Source organism: Antechinus flavipes, chromosome 2, assembly GCF_016432865.1.
Source record: "Antechinus flavipes isolate AdamAnt ecotype Samford, QLD, Australia chromosome 2, AdamAnt_v2, whole genome shotgun sequence".
In the NCBI taxonomy this organism is placed as follows: domain Eukaryota; kingdom Metazoa; phylum Chordata; class Mammalia; order Dasyuromorphia; family Dasyuridae; genus Antechinus; species Antechinus flavipes.
The window spans coordinates 651,729,554-651,754,737 of NC_067399.1; the positions used below are offsets into that span (position 1 = coordinate 651,729,554).

General features: G+C 42.3%; 1 protein-coding gene across 1 annotated transcript; it reads right to left on the reverse strand.

Moving 5' to 3' along the window:
* Positions 1-1,482: 1,482 nt before the first annotated feature.
* On the reverse strand, positions 1,483-24,420 carry CHRNA3 (cholinergic receptor nicotinic alpha 3 subunit). Its single transcript, XM_051982429.1, has 6 exons — positions 24,172-24,420; positions 20,027-20,166; positions 19,864-19,908; positions 14,347-14,456; positions 11,500-12,511; positions 1,483-1,782 (listed from the first exon to the last, which is right to left on the reverse strand). Exons 1-6 carry the CDS (start codon positions 24,230-24,232, stop codon positions 1,654-1,656), a joined length of 1,497 nt encoding a protein of 498 aa, XP_051838389.1. The 5' UTR covers positions 24,233-24,420; the 3' UTR covers positions 1,483-1,653.
* Positions 24,421-25,184: the final 764 nt, after the last annotated feature.

Sequence of the window (25,184 nt, forward strand, 5' to 3'; positions counted from 1 at the left end):
TCCCACATATAACATTTCTTCCTTATGAAGGCCCACACATAAAATGCAAGCTCCCCAAGGGCAGGGGCAGGGCCGTTCTTGGTCTTTGTATTACCACGTGGACCTAAGGGATGGCACAGGAGAGGAGTTTAATAAATTTATGTTGAGTTGATAGATTGGTTGATTGATTGATATTGGGGGGGTCTGTTTTTAGTTCTCATCCCATCAAAGGTTCCCCTTATTCCTTGTTTTAAGTCAGAGGTAGACATAGAGCTCACAGGACCAAGTTTGTCCTTGAGGGGCTTGTCCAAATCCCTTATTTACAGAGAAGGAAACAGAAGAAGGTGAAGGCAAGTTCTACCACTTAGATTTACTCAGAAGGTTTGTTGCTCGTTGCTCAATGGGAGGAAGAGATAACAAACGTTTATGAAAAGAAATAAACACATTTTTATAAGATTGTTAGTTACTTGTAATAAATATCAATAAACAGAATTTCTCTCTTTAAGGGGAGAAGTTTCCTCATCAGAATTCTTAATAAAAATTATAATTATAGGATTATTATCTTATATAACAATTATTATATTATAATGAATAATTATAAGTGCTTTAAGTTTTGCAAAGCCATGTACAGTTATCTCATTTGAATCTCACAACAATTTTGGAAGTAAGTGTTTCATTATGTACTTATTATATGGATGAGGATACCAAGGCAGAGATTAAGTGGCTTGCTAGTATGTCTTACTGACTCCAAATGTAGCCTTCTAACACTGTGCTACTTTGCTGTCTAATTATACCGCTGAAATCACAAGTCCTGCCAAATGCCTCCAAACTCTGTCAGGGTTTCCTCTCTAATGATCTTCTCTTAATCACTGAAGTATTTGGAAAAGGCTCCTTCAAATCCTCCAGGAAGCCTTCCCTGGCCACCTCCTGCTAGCAGACACTGAATTACCTCTTTACAAATTTCTTCTAGCACTCTGTCCAGATCTCCCTTCTTTCTGTTCTGATCACAATGGATCACAATGAGACCTGAGTTCATATCATGACTTACTTAATGTTTTGGGGCCCTAGTTTCCTTGTTTGTAAAACAGAAGGCTGGATGCTAAGATCCCCTCCAGCTTTAAACTGTGATCTGATAACTGTTAGGATCCTTTCAGTTGTCTATCTCTGATCCTTTGCTTATTTGTGTATATAAACTTGGTCCCTACTAACAGGTAAGCTCTTTGAAGATGGAAATTGTTTTTTCATTCTTATTCCCCCAAGTGTCTTGCACTTAATAAAATTTTGCTAAATTGAATTATGCTAAATATACAAAATTTCCACATAAAAGAATTAGGCTTTCCAAGTTTTATTTGTTATTTTCCTCATGTTAGATTATTTATAATATTTGGTTATCCATACTCTTTGATATAAGGGATAAACATGTTTTTTTTTTTTGCATGTGCACACCTGAGTGTAAGTGATGTTAAGGTGTCATGGGGGAGTGAAGTGAAGAATATTAAGATATAAGTTAAAAAGGAAAGTTTACTAGCCAAAAACAAAGGAGGTATGTGGATGACAGTAGCATTAGAGAGACGTCTATTCCCTTAAAGTGAGCTCTTGGACAATGGAACAGCAGCAGGTCAAGCTTTGGCAGGGAGAGTCACAAAGGCCTTCCTGACTGATGTGATCCTGTGGCTATACATCATCTCCAGTCATCAGAGGTTGCAAAAACAACCCTGCTGTTCCCAAAATACAAACCAGAATGAAAATCCACAGGAAGATGCGGTCAATGACCATGGCAACATATTTCCAGTCATCTTGAATCTGAAAAAACACAAGTGTAAACATGAAGGCCAAAAAAGAAAAATTCAGTTTAGCCTCAAAATGTCTTCCCAGGAGCTTTCCCTGATCTCTTCTTCCTTTCCCCAACTAGTCATGGCTTTTCCCCTTTGGGCTCACTTAGCATTTTTTACCCTGCTCTGGTCTGGGTCTGACTCAAGCTGGGTTCTTGTCCTATAGGTTCAATATAATAATGATTAACATTTACATAGTGATTTGAGGCTTGCAAAGTGCTTTACAGATGTTATCTCATTTGGTACTCAGAACTCATTTGGAACTTAAACCTTAGATAGTGGATCTTATTATTATCCCCATTTTACAGATGAGGAAAATGAGGCAGCCGGTGCTTAGGTGACTTGCCCAGGGTCAGATGTGTCTGAGGATGAAGTTGAACTCATATCTTCATGATTCCAAGTCCAGCTCTCTATCTACTACAACACGGGACACTCATAGGTCATTGAGCAGTTAAGGAAAAAAAAAACTTTACTTAATTACAGCAGGAGCAAGGAAAGACATTAAAAACACTTCAAGTTGCTTCAGTTGAGCAGTTCTCTTGCCTGAGCGACCCATTGGGTCACTGGCCAAGCCCCAGAGTTCTCTCTTGGTTGCTTTGTATTCAGGTGATGAGACAGTGACGTCAACAGTATTAGGGAAGGTGGGAAGCGAGAAGGGTTCGTGGGAAATAATAATAACGAAAAGCCTTTAGTCATTTGGGCCAACCAAATCTCAAGGAAGTCTCAGTGCCTTATAAGGAAAAACTAATCTAACTTGCCCAGGGGTTAGGACGTTGCTCCTGCACACATACTCCTATGTAGTTATTTAACAGTTGATTATTTGTTTTATTGTCGATTATATTGTTTTGTAGTTGATTCATCATATTGTATTGTGATATTTAGGTATTTTTCTTATCCCTCACTAGACTGTAAGCATCATGAAGACTTAGCTAAACTATATGTACCCCCAAGAGGTGAGCACAGGGATCTGTAGATAGCAGATTTATTAGAAAAGAAATGGGCACAGCTAGGTGGTAAAATGAATAGAGCACCAGTCCAGGAACCAAGAGGATCTGACTTCGAATCCCTCCTTAACCACGTGATACTTAACGATTTGTGAGATCTGACTGCCTCACCCCCAAAAGAAAAGAAATGTTTGGAAACAGAAACTTGGGTAAATATAATGACCAAGTTTAGTCCTGGAGAAGAGTTGAGAAAATCGACCTCCCTTCCATCTTCTCAGAGGTGAGCGACTATAGATGGGGAATATTGCATCTATTGTCAGACGTGATTAATGTGTTTGTAATTTGCTTTCCTTTTTATTTTTAAAGCCTGTTGCTGGAATAGCTTGCTGGGGAAGGGAGGTCTGAAATACATTCAGAAATGAAGGTGATAAGAAAAAACTCAAAATTTATCCACAACAGGGTAGTTTTAAAAGAAGAAATGTTTCTTTTTAGTACTTGGTCAACAATTATTTATTAAGGAAGTACCAGGTACTGTGCTAAGCAAGCTCTACCCTCAAGGAAGTCATATCACCTTCTAATGGGGGAGAATTAGGAGCAATTATTAACCTATTTTACAGTTGGGAAAGCTGAGGCAGAGTTTAAGTGATTTGCTCAGGGTTATACAGCTAGTAGCCAGATTTAAATTTAGATCTTCCTGCCACCAGGACGAGCACTTCTAACCACTGAACCATCCTGCTGCCTCTTTAAGAAAAGCAACGTGTTCTGTTTTGGATATCTGAGTTTGAGATGCCTACAGGACACTGATGTTCAAAGGGCAGGGATGTGGTGAGGGGAGAGAAAGTAGGACTGGAGATACAGACCCAGCAGCCCTGGACATAGAGATGATAATCCTTTGTGTATACTGAATAATGTAAAAAAGCAATGACCACTCTGGAGGATCGTAAATGATGATAAGCATTGAAAACAGATGGCGGAGTCAAATATCGCTGTATGGGGCATTTAGTTGAACTGCTGGTTTTTTCCCCCCAAAGGGAGGATTCAATCTGAAGTAGGGAAGGAAAGTGGTTTGATTTTTTTCCCCCCTCCACCAGAAATGGCAAAAAGCACCAATAAACGTGTTCATATGTATTTGTGCATCTATACACACAGGTATGTATATGTACATGTACATATTCTAAACAGAAATGTATTTGTATGCACATACACACACATAGATATATATAGATATGTACATACATATACCCTTTACACACACACACACACACACACACACACACACACACACACATTTCTCAAACTGAATTGAATTTTTCTGCTGTCAGCAACCCATCTTCTAGAATCAATGGCTCTCAAAGCGTCATCCAGAGGATCCTGGGGTTTCCAAAACCCTTTCAGAGGGCCTGCAAATTCAAACTTTGTTTTTATTTTTATTTATTTTTAATATTCACTATCTACATAGCTCTCTCTCTCTCTCCCTAACCCTAACCCAGGCAGCAGTGAAGAGTCCCACTCAAAGTTCACCTCTGACACAGGGCCACACGACCCTGGTCAAGAATTTAGCCTCTTGGGGTCTATTTCTAAGTTACAGAGCCCAGACTGATGATGTACATTAGTCACAACCGGCTTCTTAACCTTTTTGGACAAGTCAGATTCTCCTTTGTCAGACTGGAGCCCTTCCCAGAATCATGTTTTTATATAATACATAATATGGCAAAGAAGTCAATTATATTAAAATAAGTCACCAAAATATCTGTTAAAAACAAATTTAGTAAAGTAAAACACAGAGTATTGCAAGGAAGCCAATTATATTGAAACAACAGTCACCAAAATATTTGTTAAAAATAAATTTAGAGACTCTCCTACAGCCTACATTAAGGAGCCCAGGTTAAGAGCCCCCGGGTGAGCTTCAATGAAATAAGAGGCCCTATCAAACAAAAACTGGAAACTGAGTCGCTCCCCTTCCTCCCTGACCGGTAGGCCCAGAACGGGGCAAGTTCACTGACATTCTACAAGCCGGGCTAATCCCCTCCCTTGGGCCTTCCCATCCAGAGCATCAGCCTCACATTCACAGGGAAGCAGGTATATGAAAGGTCAGCCATGATGCTGAGCCACAAATAGCAATGGATGAGAGGCAAATGGAATCCTGGACAGAGCTCCACTAACTGGGCCCGATCCAGCATCGACTCAACCCTTCCAATTAGAGGAGGAAGTCGGTGCTGCTTTAATTACTCTCCTGGACAAGGCAGGAGGAAAAGACTCAATGAGAGAGCTGAGATTTAGCAAACAACTGCGTTTAAAGAAGCCGTCACACGGCAACGGCAGAAACCTGGAATCGAGAGTTCAATTAGTCTGGCAATGGAAGGGAGAAAAACCCTCTGTCAGCCCCAAAATGAGTTATTTTGCTCCCTGTAGGCCTTAGGCTCAATATCTGCAAAGGTCTAATTATCTGCTTTAATGGCCACAAGATAATTTATAGAAAAGCCTGAAGCTTGGGGTGTTTTCCCTGGAAGCTATTTTTAATACTAGCATCTTGAACAGAGAAGCATTTGCAGTCAAGACCCCGAGTTCAAATCCAGATTCTCTCAGGCTAACTCTCCCCCTATTATTTTGCATTATTTTGTCTATCTAGGGCTGCTAGGGAGCGCTATAGTGAATAGTGTACCAGGTCTGGAGTCAGGAAGGCTCATTTTCCCTAGTTCAAATCCGACCTTGGACACTTCTAGCTGTATGACCCTGGGCAAGTCACTGACCCCTGTCTGCCTCAGTTTCTTTGTCTGTCAAATGAATTAGAGAAGGAAATGAACAAATCACTGCAGTATCTCTCCCAAGAAAGCATCAGACACAACTGAAACTGAATCAGAAGCCCTTCTGAGACCTAATTTCAGAGGAAGTGCTCATCTGCCCTTGATAGGAATTTCCTAGTCCAAAATTCTCCAAACTAGAAATTGTAAACTCCAGGTAGCAAAACTCCTGTGTGCTGTCAGAACCATTTGAAAATATAGTTGGAAATATATAAAAATAAGTAAATATTATATTTAATTATTTTAATAATTAAATATATTATTATATTTATTATATTAATATATAATTATTAAATATTCCATATAAAATAAAAAAGTAAATAAATATAGACAAGCAAAATAAATGAATGAATGAATATAAATAAATAAAAATATGATAGAGCATAGAATAATGTGTAGTTTTTAAATTTGATACCGGGCTCTAAACCATATCTTGTATTTTTATTCATATTGTATTATGTCAATAGGAAGCAAGTTCACTAAAGGTAGGGACTATTTATTTTTTGTCTTTGTTTTTTCCAATGCCTGACACATAGTAGGTGTTTTCATAAGGGTTGTTGAATAGCTCTCAAATGAACAAATGGTCTGTCTTTCATCTCTTCCCAAGTCCCAACAAATTCTAGCAAGCAGAAAACTCCCATTAAAGTCAACAATAATACTCTACCCAGGTAGTTTAGTTTAAGAAATGTTGAGGAAGGACAAGAAATGTTAGAAGAAAAATTATATTTCTAAATACCCAACAAAAAAAGAGAGACATGAGATCAATGAATTGGACATGACACTAAAAAGAAAAAATACATAGAAAAGCAAAAACATACACAAAAATAGATATTCTGACAAAAGACAGATATCCAAAATTAAAAAAAAAACAATATTAATGAAATTAGGAATTGATTTTTTTTTGAAAAGAGGTGGGAAAGAAGGAATAATTTCTTATATAGCACCCACTATGTGCCAGGTACTGTGCTAAGTGCTTTTTATAAATATTATTTCATTTGATTCTCACAATAATCCTAAAAGGTAGGTACTATTATTATCTCCCTTTTACAATTTAGGAAACCAAGGCAAACAGGTTAGGTGACTTGCCCAGAGTCACATAGCTGGAAAGTATCTGAGGTCACGTTTGAGCCTGACTTCAGGCCTAGGTGAATCCATTGTTCTACCAGCTGCCTCTAATAAAAACTAATAAAACACGCAAACTATTGGATAATTTGATCAAAAAGAAAAGAAAAATGTTTCTTACACACAGATACATATGGAACTGCAGATGATATAGTTATATGGGAATTCTACCCATAAATAGGAAAGTAACTTTTTAAGGCCAAAATCTGACAATAACCAGCCTGGATGGAGAGATGGATTTGAATCCCAGCTGCACTAGCCATGAGTCCAGCTAACCAGCCTGGAGCTCAGATAGTAAAGTGAATGATGTGAACTCTTATTTCTAAGAGGTTTCTAGTTTGGGGTTTTCTCTCTATGACAAGGAGCAGTGTGGGAGAGGGCCATGTCCTATAGAAAGAGTATAGATTTATGTCCATGTATAAATGTTCTAGCCAGGGGGTCCTCAAACTACCGCCTGCAGGCCAGATGCAGCAGCTGACAACCTTTATCCCCCTCACCCAGGGCTATGAAGTTTCTTTATTTAAAAACCCACAAAACAAGTTTTTGTTTTTACTGTAGTCCGGCCCTCCAACAGTCTGAGGGACAGTGAACTGGCCCCCTATTTAAAAAGTTTGAGGACCTCTAGACCAATAGAGGGAGAATAATCTCATAATGCTATTAAAATCTGCAAAGTTCTTCACAATCATTACTGCTTTTGAGTCTCTCAATGACCCTGTGAGATAGTTAACAGGGTACCAGAGCTAATGCCTTCTCTTTCCTCCTAAAGGTCAGAGATGGTATTTGAGTTCAGGGCTCAGCTCCATCTTTTACATGACTATCTCAAGTAAGACAATCATCGCTGCCATCTTCAAATTTGTTTGCTCACATAAAATGGGGATAACGTATTACCTTTCCTATAATAGTGGTGACTCTCTGTGACTGTAAAACATGACAAAAGTCAGTTACTTGTGAGCTGGTAAGCCCTAGTGCTGGTTTTCAAAGTTCTCCTGCCAAAGATCTGCCCCTCCTCTGAAGAGAGTACTGCAGAGCTCTTCGATCAATACAGAATATAATTCCCTTTGATTCAGGTTTGAAAAGGTAGAACAAGAAGCACTATCTTTAGCTGGAGCTCCTTTGATTCACTTCAACTAGTGCTTTTTAGCTGCATTTTATGAAAGGCAGGTTGGGGTCCTTTTTAAAGAGTTGAGCTCGAAGCCAAGGAGTTCTGGGCTCAAGTGTGACCCATGACACATGGACTGTGTGACCCTTGATTCTGATCAATCAGAAGTTGCACACAAAGAACCCACCTGCATTGGTTCAGGGATTACCCCTAATGCCCATGACTATAAAAATGGACTCAATCAGTGGGGGTTGGTTTGGCGCGACAAAACAGCCTCTAATTTAGTAGTGTCAGTGGCTAATTCTTCAGAAAAACCCAGAGTCCTAATTAGCATCTCATCTCCTGGCTTCTAATAGATTTCTCTTGAACTTTCATACCCAAACAAAAGAATATCCAGGAGACATTTTTTTAAAAAGAGACATCCATTATGAAGATTGCACTAGGAATAGGGATTAGTCTAGTAATTCAACTTTTTGTTATTAAGCATCCTAAGGCTGAACTAATTAATTTTGAAGGCAAAAACATCTTGTAAGATTACCAGAAATGACTTGGGTAACCTGGGGGTAAAATAAATGCAGGAGCCAGATGTTGAATTAGTTGGTTGGAAAGTTTCTTCCATATTCCTGTCCCTCTCCCTTCCTTAGAGTTCAGGGTGCCTCTTTCTTTCCCTAGGCTCTGATGGACTTTTAAAGCCCTGCCAAACCTACTCCCCACCTTTACCATCTTCTTAACCTAATTCTGCTTTACTCCCCACTTGAAAATCCCTCAATCTTGTCCAATTTGCTGGGGGGTATTTTTTGTAAAGAATGTTTTATCTTCATCTCCACTTCTGTGTCTACAGAATTCTCTGCTCCTTTACCTTTGCCCCCAATTCCCTGATTTCCTTCAAGACTCATCTCCACAATTACCTATTCTAGGAGGCTTTTCTTAGTCCCCCACAGACTGATAATATCTTCCATCTACTTGTAGATAATTTACATGAACATAACTGTTTACACATTGGCTTTGTCAGCTTATAATGTAAACTCTTTGAGGAAAATGACTGTGTTTTTGCCTTTTTTTGTGCCCTCAGCATCTATCACAGCATCTGCCACATAGGAAGCACTTAATCAATGCTTATTGACTATGTAAGGGAGATAATAATATAGATGAAAAAACTTGGGATCAGAGAAATGGGCTGATTTTTCCTCAAGGTCACACAGATAAATACCCTCTAGGAGTTTCAGACAAATCTAACCATCCTTTCACTTGTCACTTGTGGGGCAAGGAACCAACTGGTTCACAATTAAATTTTATCACAGACAAACTTAGCATCTCACCACCTCAACTTTCTGGACTGCTTCTGTCTTTTATTTTGCCATAACCTACATAATGCTATTTCAGAGTGTTGTATCATATATTCTTTTGTTGGGAAGATGGGGTTGTTTCCCCGTGCTGTGAGGATCCCATGAAATAATATTTGCCAAGAGCTTATCCTATATCTACCCTAGCATACCCTCATATATCTGAGATTTCAATTCCTTGCTAAGCCCTGTTGCTCTCTCTGTCCCAGTAGGAAGACCATTCTCCTTGGCTGAGCAAAGAGAAATGAAACAAGAACTGAGTGATTCTGCCTTCTCCTGGTTGCCACAGTGTTATTGCTATAGTTTCTGTGGAAAGTACAGGGTCTTCTGTCCTTGGGCAGCATGGTCTAGCAGGACCTGGAATCGGGAGACAGCTGGATTATCTAACCTCCATCATTTACTGGCTGAGAGTCCCTTTATTGAGCTTCTTTTCTCCTTATCTGTAAAGTGGCATTAATAGCACTTTCCTCAAAAGCTGTTGTGAGAATCCAGTGAGATAATGCTTGTAAAGGGCTTTGTACCTAATACTACTTCAAAATGCTTTAAAAATGCCAGTCCTGCATTCCCAATAGCGATAAACTTCTCCTATGTGGCTGACATATTGATATATCCTTAGGACCCTTGAGCTTTGCCATCTACCCTGAAGCTCAGTTCACCTACATGTGTTTCCCAATTAAAATGTGAACTTGTTGAGATATTCTTTTTCTATTTGTCTCCTGAGAACTTAGCACTATTTGGTATACAAAAAGCATTTAATTAACATTTTTTTCATTCATTCATTCACATATTAAATGCCTTATATGGCATAAAGTAAAAAAAAAAAAACTTTATATGTATGTAAAGTTCTCATAGCTGGAATGGGCCAGGGCAAAGAAAAGTAGTAAAAGTTTGTATAGAGCATCCCTTGCCCTCATGACACTTATACGCTACAAATTACTAAAACCTTTCTCATGGAGAATACCCCACAAAGTGGCACTTACATTCCACAAATGACTAAAACCTTTTCCGTGGGGAATACGCCACAAAGTAGCACTTACACTCTGCAGGTTACTAAAACCTTTCCCATGGGGAAGATGCCACAAAGTGGCACTTACACTCCACAAATTACTAAAACCTTTCCTGTGGAGAAGATGCGCACTTACACTCCACAATGTGGCACTTACACTCCACAAATTATTAACAAACTTTCCCATGGAGAACACGCCACAAAGTGGCACTTACACTCTGGAGGTTACTAATAAACTTTCCCAGGGGAACACGCCACAAAGTGGCATTTACACTCTGCAGGCATTTACACTCTAAAACCTTTCCCATGGGGAAGACGCCATAAAATGGCACTTACACTCCACAAATTACTAAGACCTTTCCAGTGGGGAAGACACCACAAAGTGGAACTTACAGTCCACAAATTATTAACAAACTTTCCCATGGGGAACATGCCACAATGTGGCACATACACTCCACAAATTATTAACAAACTTTATGGAGAACACGCGACAAAGTGGCACTTACACTCTGCAGATTACTAACAAACTTTCCCAGAGGGAACATGCCACAAAGTGGCACTTACACTCTGGAGGTTACTAACAAACTTTCCCATGGGGAACACGCCACAAAGTGATACTTACACTTCACAAATCGCTAGCAAACCTTTCTTCTGGGGAACATGCCACAAAGTGGTACTTACACTCCACAAATTACTAAGACCTTCCCTGTGAGGAAGATGCCACAAAGTGGCACTTACACTCTGCAGATTACTAACAAACTTTCCCAGAGGGAACATGCCACAAAGTAGCACTTACACTCTGGAGATTACTAACAAACTTTCCCATGGGGAACACGCCACAAAGTGATACTTACACTTCACAAATCGCTAGCAAACCTTTCTTCTGGGGAACATGCCACAAAGTGGCACTTACACTCCACAAATTACTAAGACCTTCCCTGTGAGGAAGATGCCACAAAGTGGCACTTGCACTCCACAAATTACTAACAAACTTTCCCATGAGGAAGATGCCACAAAGTAGCACTTACATTCCACAAATTACTAAAACCTTTCCCATAGGGAACATGCCACAAAGTGATATTTACACTCCATAAATCGCTAGCAAACCTTTCTTCTGGGGAACACGCCACAAAGTGGTACTTATACTCCACAAATTACTAAGATCTTCTCTGTAGGGAAGATGCCACAAAGTGGCACTTGCACTCCACAAATTACTAACAAACTTTCCCATGAGGAAGATGCCACAAAGTAGCACTTACATTCCACAAATTACTAAAACCTTTCCCATGGGGAACATGCCACAAAGTGGCACTTACACCAAAAATTACTAACAAGCTTTCCCATGAGGAAGACATCACAAAGACCATTCTTACCTCTTTGGCCTCGTTCTGTGCTTTCATATTTTCAGCAATGTATTTGACGCTTTCAATCGCATCTTTCATTTCTGGAGACAGAACTGAGAAGGAAAGCATGGCATCCACGGATTCTGAGCTGGAGCTCCTTGGAAGGTTGGAGCTCAGGTTGGAGAGCTTGATCCTCTGGTGGCGGCAGACTCCACATGCCCCATCCTGACAAGTCGAGCCCCCCTTGCAGCATTTTGCTTCTGAACCCCTGAAGCAGTTGAGGTTGGAGAGCTCAGCGCTAGAGAATGGCCTGCACCTCTGAGAAGCCTCCTCGCTGCTGGCAGGTCTGGCCATGAACATGATTTTGGGCAGCCAGTTCAGGAATATGGTCTTCACCCATTGGGGCATTGTATGGGTCTTAGGGGTACGGTAGTGTACATTGAGAACAAAGACAGTAATGACAATAGAGAGGGTGACAAAAATCATGGTGAACAGGAGGTATTCCCCAATCAGGGGAATGACCAGAGATGTGGAAGGGATGGTTTCAGTGATCACCAAGAGGAACACGGTCAGGGACAAAAGGACCGAGATGCAGAGGGTCACTTTCTCCCCACAGTCGGAAGGCAGGTAGAACACCAGCACTGTCAGAAAAGAAATCAGGAGGCAGGGAATGATCATGTTGATGGTATAGAACAGAGGCAGGCGCCTGATGTAAAGAGAGTAAGTGATGTCAGTATATATCTCTTCACAACAGTTGTACTTGATGTCATGTTTGTACCCAGGGGCATTGATAATGGCCCATTCACCACTTTCCCAATAGTCTTTGAGGTTCATCGAGGAGCCAATCAAGACCAGGTCGATTTTAGCTTTATCATAGGACCAGGAACCAAACTTCATGGTGCAATTTTGGTAGTCAAATGGGAAGTAAGTTACGTCAATTTTGCAAGAACTCTTAAAGATGGCGGGAGGGATCCAAGTCACTTCTCCTGTGTATTTCAACAGGGCCTTGGTCTTGTCATCAACTTGGAAATCCCCAACTGCACTGTAGGAACAAAAGGAGCACAGGAAAGAATCACGATATGACTCAGCCTATCAATAAATTTTTATTTATTTTTGATTTTGAACAAATATTTTATTGAATGCTTTAAAAAATAGGGATAGCTAGGTAATATAGTGAATTTAGTGCTCAGCCTGGGGTCAGGAAGACTCGTCTTCCTTAGTTAAAATTCAGCTTCAGACACTTAAGCTGTGTAAGGCTGGGTGAGTCACTTGACCCTGTTGCCTCAGTTTCCTTATCTATAAAATGAGCTGGAGAAAAAAATGGCAAACCACTCCAGTATCTCTGCCAACACAACCCCAAATGGCATCATGAAGAATGAAATGGACAAATGATACTCTATATCAGTGAAAAAAATGTTCAACTGTATTTGGTGTCTTCTTAAGTATTCAGGGAATTATATTTACTTCAAATATGTTTTATTCTTTCTTATATGTTGCTTTCCCCAAATAGAACATAAGCTCTCTGAAGATAAGGCCAATTTTATTTTCTTTTTGTGTCCTCAGGGTCCAGGGCCTGGCGCATAATACAAACTTAGAATAAATTTATATTTTGTTGATCAAAATGGTAAACTCATAGCCATTGGGAAAGCTCAGTTATGCAGAGCAATATTTTGCCTAAAGATTCTGGGTAATGGAGAGGTGATTATAACAACAGTAAAGGTTTCTAGAGAAGGTTGTATTTCATTGACAATGCCTGAAACATGCATGGTCTTTGAGTGGAGACTAGATGGTCACTTGAACTTGCTCACTAGACACTGTGGTTTAGTGGAAAGGGCATTATATTGGGAGTTCGGGCACCCAAGTTCTAAGTTCCAATTCTGCCACTGACTCACTGGCTCCTCTCTGGGATTGTTTCTTCTTTTGAAAAACCAGGAGATTTAACTGGAGTAACCCCCACCAAAGCCTATTCCCCAGATCGCTGGTCTTTCAGAAGAAGTCATACTATTTCCCTATCTGAAATGTGAAGTATGAAATTAAGTGTGTTACTAAAATAGTCACAGGCAACAATTTTTTTTTGGTGTGGAAATAGCTTCTTGATTTTGTCCTAAAATTTTCCTTCAAATCCAAGAGTGGTCTGGGGCAGTCTGAGGTCATAGGATGTGGGTTCAAAACCAACATCTGATGATTACTACTTATGTGACCCTGGTTAAGTCATCTAATCTCCGTGGGCCTCAGTTTCTTCCTGTGTAAAATGAGAGGTTAGATTAGTCTAGGATCCTAAGATCCACAATCCCAGACTCGCCCTCATTCAGGAGTGTTTGGGCTGTGGCTGGCCTGTTTGAGCAGGGGCTGACCTATTTGGGCTGTGGCTGGCCCAGATGGGAGGTCACGTCAGTCCTGGAGAACCTGTGTCATTTATGTGCCAGAGCCCTGACCTTCTGGTGCCAGAGCCAGATTGGAGCCTCTGGTAAGATTGCAGAATGCTTGGTTGCACAGACTTCTTTTGGGGAGAAAGTATTCAGTCTCTGGCTGAGCTTTCTGCTGGAACCATGGACAGAGGCTGGCTGGGCAGACCCTTCTGACTTGGCTCTACCAAATGGTCTGGGATTTCCTGGGCAGAGGTGTTTCCTCTCCTGAGGAGAATCAGACACTTCTACTTTAGGTTGGTCATTGGCTTCCCCCAAATTTCTCTTGGTGCTCTGGTGGAAACAGTGATGAATTTGGAGGCAGAGGCAGAGGATCTGGATTCAAAACATACCTTTACCAAACCACCCAAATGTCAGTTCCTTATCTGTAAAATGGGTTTATAGCGGTCTCAGATGATTCTTGAGCCCCACCTCCAGCTCTAACTATGCTCCCTGACCCCAGCACCCTTACTTATTGTATAGCACGATGTCAGGCTTCCATATTTTCTGGGAGGGCACACGCATGAACTGAGCCCCATCGTAGTCTGCTGGATTCCACTTCAGCTTGTAGTCATTCCAGATCTGAGACAAGGGAGAGAATGTAAAGAAAGCAGTTGTAGTCCTTCAGAATTCCTATACCATAGGGATTTTCCTGGCTTTGAGCTCATCTATAATCCTGGCTCCTTCCCTCCCACCTAAACATTCCATGTGTAGCACCTTCCTTCTCCTTCCCCTTTCATTTTGCCACAACTATACCTACATGGCTGTGGTTGGTCATATTGTATCCCATTTTCCCGCCATGACTTTGCATGAAGTGTTCCCCATGCTTGGAAGGCATTTCCTCCTCATCTCCATCTTACAGAATCCCTTTCCCTTTAAGACTCAGCTTAAGCACCATCACGCCTTTCTTGATCCTTGCTACCAGGGCTCCCAAATTTGCACATATTTGTATTTTAGCTATTTCACATACAATTGCAAATATCTGTATCCTCATTGTGCACATTTTGTATGTACTTATATATTTATTTATTGTTGTTCTTCCATTAAAACATCAGCTTCTTGAGAATAGGGTCTGTTTCATTCTTTGTATTTGTTTAGCACCTAGCAGAGTGCCTGGCAAACAGCAGGTGCTTAATAAATGCTTGGTGATTGATTCTTCTTATTTTGGAAGAAGGGGCTGTTATTGCTTCTCTGCGTCTGGGACTCCTTAAGAGAACAGCTGCCTAAAGCAGCCTCCATGAGACCCCAGGCTCTGAGTGAGTGCCTTGGGGTCAACTTGACAAAAGGCACATCTACCCTGTGGTTTTCCAAGTTAGTGAGGGCAGAGAAATCCTTGCAATCTAGAAAGCCTCAAAGAGTGCAGTGACAGCTGGGCCCTGGCCTGGCCCAGAAGGGTCACTGGTAGGGCAGGCCATTATTTCTTGTCTGACAGCAGCTCTGGGCAGTATCCTCCCTGGAGGGAATGTATGTGGACTCTGAAGTCACTGGCCTTAATTTAATAAGGATAAATTGCCCTGTCTCCTGGCTATTATTTTAAAAGATCTCTTTATGGCAATAGGAAGGAGATCAGGGCTGGGTGGCTCTACTGCTCCCAAACAAACAGAGGCTCCAAGCTGAGATTTCTCACTCAGTGACCCCTAATGGGAGAAAGTAGCCAGGATTAAGGGCTACAGGAAGCCTTTCAGGAAACCACAGTGGCCTTTTAGTTAAACCCATACCTGAACACAGATCTCACCCACAACATCCTTGACAAATGGCCATCCAGCCTCTGCTGGAAGGCCCCCATGAGGGAGAATGTCCCACTTCTCCAGGCAGCTTGTTCTCCTTTGAATCAGCTTTCCTCATTAGGGAGTGTTCCCTCACATCAAGTCTAAAGCTGCAATTTTCACCCATATGACAAAGATTTGATGGAGCCGCTGGATTTCCCTTCTCCCCTGAGCTAACTATCCTCATGAAGTTTCCTTTAACCCAAGGGTTTTGAATTATTTTTGTGTCACAGACCCCACTGGCAGTCTGGGTAAATCTATGGATCCTTCTGAAAATAAAGCTAAATTCACAAAATGCAATCTAGAGAAAAGAAATCAATCATAGTGAAATATAATTATGAAATCTTTTTTTCAAAAACAAATTTTCATAGATTCTAGAATCAGAACCCCTGCTTTCACTGTGTGAGCCTCTTTACCATCCGTACTGTCTTCTTTGGGACATTCTGTGGGGCACAACTGATAAACACCAATTTATCAATGTCCTTCCTAAGCCACCGTTCCCAGAAATGAACACAGTACTCTAAATGAAATTCAAAGGGGGCGGAGAATGATGGTATCAGTACCTCCTTTTGGAAGATCTGTCCCTTTTAAGGAAGTTCAAGATTGCATGTGCTTTTTTAAGGACTGTTCTACCATACCATATGATTCCCCTTGCAGATTACTAAAACTCCTTAATCTTTTTTGGAACAACTTTGTCTAAGTCTTCTTTCCCCATCTCATACTTGTGTGGTTGATGTTTTCTTACCCATCTATGCCAACTGAATTTCATCTTAATGGATACAGCCCAATGTTCCAGACTGGCAAGACCTTTTGGCATCTTGATTCTGAGGTCTAGCAGGCCAGGTATCCCTCCTAGATTTGGGTCACCCACCCATCTGCTAAGCACTCCATCTATGACCTTGGATAAAGATCCAAGTCACTGCAAAAATGTGAAACCTCACAGGCCACGCACAGATCTGAGGCACTCCACTGGAGACCTCCTGCCATGTTTATGGTGAACCATTGGCCAGTTCTCTTTTGTATCTATTTGATCAAAAAAGTGTTTTTCCCCTCTAAAGTCTGGGCAAACTTTTATCTACAGGATTTCTATCATCTACTAGACTGGGAACCCTATCAAAAAGGCGATAAGGTTTGATCAGCATACTTTGTTCTTGATGAAGTCCTGCTGATTCTTGATAATCACTGTTTCCTTTGCTAAATTTCAGCAGGGGATTTCTGTAATGATCCATTCTAGAACTGTCCCTTTTATGGCTCATGAGTAAAGAAGGCCAAACATAGAACACAATCTTAGAACACAGAATGTTCTGCCTAGAGGGCTCTTGAAACACAGAAAGTCTTGGTTGAAAGTGTCCTTTAAAACATAGAACTTTCTTTCCGGAAGGACTTTTTTAGAAGGTAGAACACAGAATGTCTATGTTAGAAGAACCCTGAGAAGAATGAACACAGATAGCTGAGAATGTCAGAAGTAAAAGGGTCCTTCCAACATGGAGGGATACAGATAGAAGGAACCTTTGAGACCATCAGGTTTAATTCCTTCAAATAACAGATGAGAAAGCAGAGACCCTGAAAAAGGGAGGGAGCCTCCCATAATTCACTGCACATGGAGTGACAGCCTTTGCTTTGGGGCCCCCCCATGTGTGAACTGCAGTGCAATGACTGAGGATTTCAGAAAACGGCCTGTGAAATACACCTCCCACATGGTAGCACGGTGGTAGACCAGAAGTGCTGAATGCAATATATATTGTCAGAAAGAAACAATGGGTTGACATACAATGGGAATTGTACATACAACACTGAACTTTTGGGGTTTGTTTTTTGCTAAAAGGAGCAAATTCTATCGATGACTGGGGAGGGAAGGGGAGAAGAGAGTGCAAATTCTTAAAAGAGCATCAATTACATGTTTTAAAAAAGCAGAATTTAAGAGTTAAGTCTCAATTTCCTACCAAATGAAGTTCATGTCCACGTGAACTTTTACATGATCACACTGACTGTGTAGATCAAGGCACCCTTGAAACTTGTAAGCGAGATTTGTAGAATTTGTACCCCTGAAACAAACCAAGATTTTGCCACTAGATGTCAGCATTGACCAAGGGAAAGATTAATCCCCTGGTGTCAAAACATCCTAAATGTCTTGTTTCTGGGCAAAACCGAGTGTTTTTGAACATCTTCGTGGCTGGAGTAAATGAAGCACCAGATTGTAAAAGGCCATCACTTCCCCTTTCCTCCCTGACAAAGGAAGTTCAGCCAACCTTCTTTAGAATGGAAGCCCCATGAAGGCAGGGATTGGGCTTTCTCCTTTCTTTGTATCCCCCAAACCTCCTTATCTCAGTGCCTGCCTGGCACATAGTAAACATTTAATGAATTTTGGTCGTCTGGTTGATTTGGTAAATGCTCACTGTTTACAGTGTGTCTTGAAGGGCAGTGTGGAGTAGTGAATAGACCTGCTTGCAATGTGTCCTTATCAGTGATCTAGGCAATAACCTGAGACAGGAAGGTGCTGACCTGCATTGGTGAAGGGACTCTCCCTGACCAGGAGGTTCCCTAGATCATTGAAATCACTGGTCTAATTCCTCTATTCATCCCTACTTGTATGCAGTCCACTGCATTTGGTGCTGAAGGAAAGAGAACATTTATGTTTGCCTACTGGTAAAATCCCTGCCCTGGCCCAGGAACTGAGTAAGTTACTACACTTTAGAGAATGGCAGTTCAGATCGCTACTTATGTCTGGAGGTGAAAGTAGAAAGGATCGGTGAAAGCTTCCTGGAGGAGACTTTTATTGTGCACTTTAAAGGATAGAGGTGAAGGAATTTTTAACTGGCAAGAGGAGGAAGGGCATTCCAAACCTCAGAAACTGCATGGACAAAGGCACTGAGGTAGGAAAGAACAAGGCATTTAAATCTAAGTGTTTTCCTTTGGATCTTCTTACTTAAAGTTATGGTTCCCATCTTTTGTTATTCTCTCTCAATCTCACTCTGCACTCACCCACACCCTGTTGTTGAATATCTACTCCTTCTCAAAGACTTAGCTCAAATGCCTCTTTCTCCAGAAAGCCCTCCCTGATCTGTCCATTTGAAAATGTTTTCTCATAAATTGTCTCAGACAGAGTTAGGCAGCAACATAAAACTATAGAATCTCTCCATTTTCCCTCCTCTACAAGCAAGAAGGCAGGGCCCGTGCTTTATTCATTCTAGTGTAACCTCCATAAAGCTGTCAACATACTAGATATTTATCAAATGTTTGTAGAATACACACTCAAGCCTATGGATCTTTGGGATATTGAGGTTACATCATTCCCTGTTCTTTCCTCTGCCATTGATGAAGTAAACTAAAGACAGGTAACCCCTAGTGGATTACAAGGGCCAGACATCATCGAGTGCCCCGGATATGGACAACAACATTATGTACCCCAGTAAGCACTGACATGGCTCTAACTATGTGCACATAGTAGGTGTTTTAATATATACATGTTGATCGATTGATCTTGATTCACAAGCCAAAAGGCAACCAAGTGTCTGGTATATAGAAGGTCCTTTAAAAATGTTCTTGATTAATTGTTTTTGATTCACAAGCCACAAAAGAAACACATCCTCCCATTATCCTTATTTCCCCTATTCCTTTTAGTCCAACCCCCTGATTGCTATTCTTATCCCTGCTTTGGTATTGCTTTGTTAATTCTGGTCCTATCTCCTATTGTTCTCCTTCCTGTTTGGACAATCCTTTAGAACCTACTCCAGTTCCAGCTTCTCGTGCAAGCTCTAATTACTCTAGCCCACACTAACTCACTTCTTTTTCTAACCAAACAGATTCCAAATAAATGGATTTTGGTTAAGTCTAAAGAAGAGCTTCCTATACATGAGAGTAATGTCCAAGTGGAATGGTCTATTACTCCCACTTACAGGAGGTATTCAAGCTACTCTTCCCCTTAATATAATGCCTTCTCTTTAAGGATGATCTCCAATTTATCTTCTCTCTTCTCTATATCTTGTTTGTATTGTTGTCTGTGTTTCCCATGAACTCCTTGAAATTAGGGACTGTTTTAGCTCAATGACCCCCAGTTTATGTAGCACCTTATTTCACTTCATGTCTTATCCTTTTTCCTCAAGTAAGATGAGACCCTTAATGATGATTCTCTTTTTTTTCTCTCCCATGATGTTGCCTAGGACAGGGCTGGACCTGTAGAAGGTTCCCAGTAAACTGCAGGAACTAACTGATCGGTAACTCACGTGTTTCAGCCAGAGGTTGGTTTCCATAATCTGGTTAACTTCATCCTATTCAAGAGATTTAGAAAAAAAAAAGAGGAAGAAAAATCCTGGATTTGTATTGGCCATGGAAAGCTCTTGCCCTTATACCTCCCTTTTAGAAATCAAGTCACTGCCCAGCACTCACCACTTTTACCAGTTGGGACATGGACACCTCAAATTGGATAATGACCGGGTCAGACACATTGGCTACCGGCCGGATGATTTCATTATAGCCCTGAAACAGCCGATTGAACAGGCGATGCTCTGCCTCAGAGCCTCCAGCCCCTGTGGAGAAGATGGACATCATATTTTCTCATTTGGGTTTAAGAGCATCAGCTGCTCAATTATTGAAGAGGGGAAACAGAGTTAACCAGCACTTTACATGAAAAGCATTTGGCAGTTTTAGTGGACCGCAAGCTCAATATAGGGCACCTAGCTGGCTCGGTGGATAGATTGTCAGGAGTGGAGTCAGGTATTTGAGTTCAAATCTGGGTCCAAAAACTTACTAGATGTATGGACCTAGGCAGATTATCTAACCCTGTCTGCCTCAGTTTCCTCACCAGTAAAATGAACTGGAGAAGGAAATGGCAAATCATTCCAAGAATCTTTGCCAAGAAAACCCCTAATGGAGTCATGAAGAGTCAAACATGAGTGAAAATGGCTGTACAATAACAACAAAAGTTCAGAATGAGTCAACAGCACAAGTACAGCTATGTGCAGGCTAACTGGGATTTATTATGAGAGGTAGTGTCCATAGGGGAGGAGAAGCTCCATTGTAGTCAAATAAAACCTGAAATACCTAGGTACCACTTTGTAGAAAGGCTGGAAGGTGTCCTGGGAGGAGGGTAGCTGAGTGGTAAAGATACTGGGAATCATGGCATATGTATATAGCAGTTTAAAGAAGTGAGGATGTTTAGGGATGTTTACCTTGGAAAAGTTTTAGTAATTGAGTGAGATTCTTTTTCAAGTACTTAAAGTATTGCCAAATATAAAAGAAATTAATTTTCTTCTGTTTGGTCCCTGAGAACCAACAAGGAGCAAAAGATGTTATTATAAAGACTATATGATATGATCTTGTAGTAAGGAAAAACTTCTTAATAACATGAACTATATGGAATTGGCTGCCTTGGAAGAGAGCAAAGTCCCACCTCATGGGAGGTCTTCCAGTGGCCACTTTTCAAGGAAGTGGAAAGAGACTTCCTATTCAGTCAAGGGTTGGATCAGCTGATCTCTACTGTTCCTTCTGCAGGCTCTGAAGTTTCATGAAGATATATTTGTATTTTGCTCATTTGCAATACAGTCATTGGCCACTTACCCACTTTTCTTTCTTTCAAGTAGTCAAAAAACTGAGATTCGTGATCTTTTTTTAAATGAATCACATGAAAACCAAAGAGAGTCAGAGCTGGAAGGGACATTAGAGGCAAGAGTTCTTGAAATGTACAAAATAATTTCCTAAAAAAATATATATTCCTAATGATATACATTCCTTATAATAGTAATTGTTATTCGTAAACTATCCTTGTGTTTAAGAGTAGAATTTGGGTTGCAAGTTTTAACTCTACCACTAAATTGATGTGTGACCCAGAAAAGTCCTTTACCCTCTCTAAGCCTCAGTTTCTTTATCTGTAAAATGGGACTGATGGGCTAAATGTCTCTTAACGTCCTTCCAGGAATAAAAGTGTTAATTCTATGGGTCTAATTCTTTAGGATCTTTATCAATAAGATCACATTCAATTGAACAAATATTTATTAAATGTGGACAGTGAGTAATAGAGGCCATGTAGATAATAAAGTACTGGAGTTTAAGTAAAAAAGATTTGGATCCCAATCCTGCACCTGGAGTTTTTGGCACCATGGACAAACAGCTTAACTCTTCTGACGCCACAGGAAATTCTGGAAGATTATATTATAGATGAGTTGCAATGATCATTGATAGATCTAGTATGACTCTCTTATTTTATACAGGAAGAAACTGAGGGCCCGAGAAGTGAGGCAGATTGCAGAAAGTCATAAGTAAGATAGGGGTGAAGTCAGGATCTGAACCCAGGGCTTCTGATTATGGAGTCCACGTGCTTTTTACTGTGATATGCTGAAGGGAGTTGCCATATTCAGGGGATCACAGGGACTTGGTATATTGATGCACAGTCAATGGGTTTGGGGCTGGGGATATAGTTTCACTGGGGATGGGGATGGGTTTTGGGGCTGGAGATGGTGATAACTGATCTAGCAACAATTCAGGGTTCCATAGCGCTTTAAGATGTCAGAATGGGGGAAAGTTTCAAGTGTGGAGGAAGTCAGCCTAAGGTGCCTTTGAAGGAAGGGGAGGGCTTTGACAAATGGAGATACAGGATCATGGGAAAGGCATCCACTCCAGGTCTGGGAAACAGTGGGGGGAAAAGGCACAGAGATAGGGAGAAGGTATCGAGAGACTAGAAGTCAAGCTAGAGACTCTCAGTCCCGAGACAGGTATGGGAAAAATGGTGGGAGCCAAGCTGTAGGGGGCTTTCAATGCCAGGACCATGAGCTTATGTTTATTCATTAGACAGTGAGAAGGCAAGATAGACTTTTGAGCAGAGGAATGGTTTGGTCAGGCTTGTACATTATGAAGATTACTTTGGCAGCCATATGAAGGATAGATTAGAGGGGGAAGAAATTGGATGCAGGAAGACCAGTGAGGAGGATACAATAGTCCAAGCAAGTGGGAATGGGGCCTGAGCTAGGGTGGTTGTGTATAAAAGTGAAAATAACACAGAGGGAGATTCAACAGAAATGGGCACAAATTGGATGTAATGGGTGAAGGATGGCAAAGAATCAAAAATGACTCCACTATTTTGAGCCTAGAAAGGATGGAAAAACAGAAATAGAGAAAAAAGAGAAACTAGAGGGGAGTGAAAGATTTTAGAGACAAGAGGAGTTCAGGTGCACGTGTTATATATAGAATTTGAGTTACCAGCAGGAAATTCAAGCAGAAATATGCCTGGTGGGCAGCTGGAGATATAGGTCAGGAGGCTGGGGGTGAGGAGGATGATTTGGGAGTTATCTACAGAAAAATGGCAACTGTGACCAAAGGAACCAATGAAATCACTTAGGGAGGGAACAACAAAAAAGATGACTCAAGGCAAATCCTTGCGGGGCACTTCCCTCCCCTCTCCTCCCCCCCCCCCCCAATCCCCACAACAAGGTTGATCTGTCCTTGGTCCTGATCCTACAGAAGATCAGCTTCTGGAGTAGAGAACGCAAACACGTTGGGCAGGAGAGAATACTCTCCTCCACCAGTCACCAAGGGAGCAGGAAGGACAAAAGGCATTTGGTCATCTCTGTGTCTCTCTCTTATATCTCTGTCTCTTTGTTTCTCTGTGTGTCTCTGACTATCTCCTCCTCCCTTTCCCCAGCAGATCTAGTATCCACCAACATTTCAATTTAGTAATTCAGGTTCTTCTGGGGACTGTTCAGATACAACGTCAGTCAACAAATACTATTAAGCATCGACTCCGTCCTAGGCGCTGAGCTGAGTACTGGGAGTATAAAGAAAGGTACCACTATGTCCTTGCCAGGGAGCATCTCCTATTCTAATGGGCGAATCAACACGCAAAATAACTATGTACCCACAAGTCCCACATGGGGTGAACAGAAGGTAAGCTCTGAGAGGAAGGCGCTGGCTGCCGGGAGGGGAGGGGGAGAACCAGGGCGAGCCTTCTCCAGGAAGGAGATGGTTGGGGGGCAGTACGATCTCCAGCCAGGGATCACCTTTGACCGATCCCAATAAAGAGGGGTCAGTTTTCTTTTTCTTAAGGCCCCGAAGGCTAAACTTCTCCGCAAAAGGGACAAGCTGGGGGGAAGCAGCGGAGGGTTCTGGTCGGGGGAAACTTCCTGGAGATTCAGCACCTCCCGGAACAGAACTGGCCATCTGGCAAGATCAGGTTGTCCCGTTACTTGAAGCTGAAGTGGCCAGGGAGGTAGCGGGGGACGGGGGCAGTCTGGGAAGCCCCTAGCCGCCTTGGGCTTCTGGGCTTTTCCCCAAAGCTCGACGTCCATAAGGAACACTACTAGCACTCGGAGCTGACTGAAGCTCTGCTAGACCGCAATCGCTCAGGTCCCCCTATCTAACTAAAAGTCCTGCCTTCTCTCCGAGAGGCTGGGATTGGGTTCTTCCGGACTTTTCCCGAGTCCAGCCCCCAGGTTCTCCCCCTAGGTACCCCTCCCCCACCCACTATTATCCCCTCATTCCTGGGTTGGAGCGGCCGGACCGGGGAGTCAGGGGAACCTCCCCGGGGCCCGAGACTCACCCACCTGTGAGCAGGAAGGCCAGGCCGGCCAGGAGGCAGCCGAGTCTCGCGCCGCCCGTGTCCATGACCCCGTCCGTCCGTCCGTCAGCTCGGCTGCACCTGCTGTAGTCCCCGGCAGCGCTCAGCTCCCACAGCCCTCCCCCAGCCTGCAGCCCTGCGCGCCCCGCCCAGCCCCGCCCCAGCCTGGCCCTCCCCGGCCCGGTCTCCGGAGGCCCCGCAACCCACGAAGCCCCCGCGTGCGGGGCCGGAAGGGTTAAAGCTGGAGGTAGGGGGAAAGAAAGGGGGCCGAGGCAAGAGGAGGGGGAGGAGAAGAGGGAGGAAGAGGAGGAGAAAGAGGAGGGGGAGGAGGAGGAAAATCGAGCGGGAGAACGGGAAGAAAAATGAGAGAAGAGAGAAGGGGAAGAGAAGAGGAAGGAAGGGGAGGGGAGGGAAGGGGAGAAAAAAAGGAAGAGAGAAAAGAAGGCGAAGAATAAAGTGATAAGAGTGGTAGATGGTGGCCAGGGGAGGGGAGGTGACAGAAGAGGTGTGAGCAAAGGTATTAGGGGAGGCTGGGAAAAGGCTGGAAGTGAGGGAAGAGGCAAGGAACTAGAGAAGGCGCTCTCTTTCTCTCTCTCTCTCTCTCTCTCTCTCTCTCTCTCTCTCTCTCTCTCTCTCTCTCTCTTCTCTCTTTCTCTCTCTCTCTCTCTCTCTCTCTCTCTCTCTCTCTCCTCTCTCTCTCTCTCTCTCTCTGTGTGTGTGTGTGTGTGTGTGTGTAGATCTGGCACTTCCAAAATTCTCTGTCCCTTGGCCAGGATAGGGAGAGAGGCAGTCCCAGGGAGCTCCAGGACCTCGCCATCCTTTGGATGCCCAGCTGGCTGCCCCAATGGGATACAGGTGCGCCATTCCCCACTCCCCCCTTCTGGAGGAATCCCATGGGGCACTGAAGGGGAAGGGAGGTGGATACAGAGGGGGCTTGGCTCCAGGTCTGGCTACCACTCACTGGCTCAAAAACGCAGAGCTGGGCAGCCTCCCTTCTCC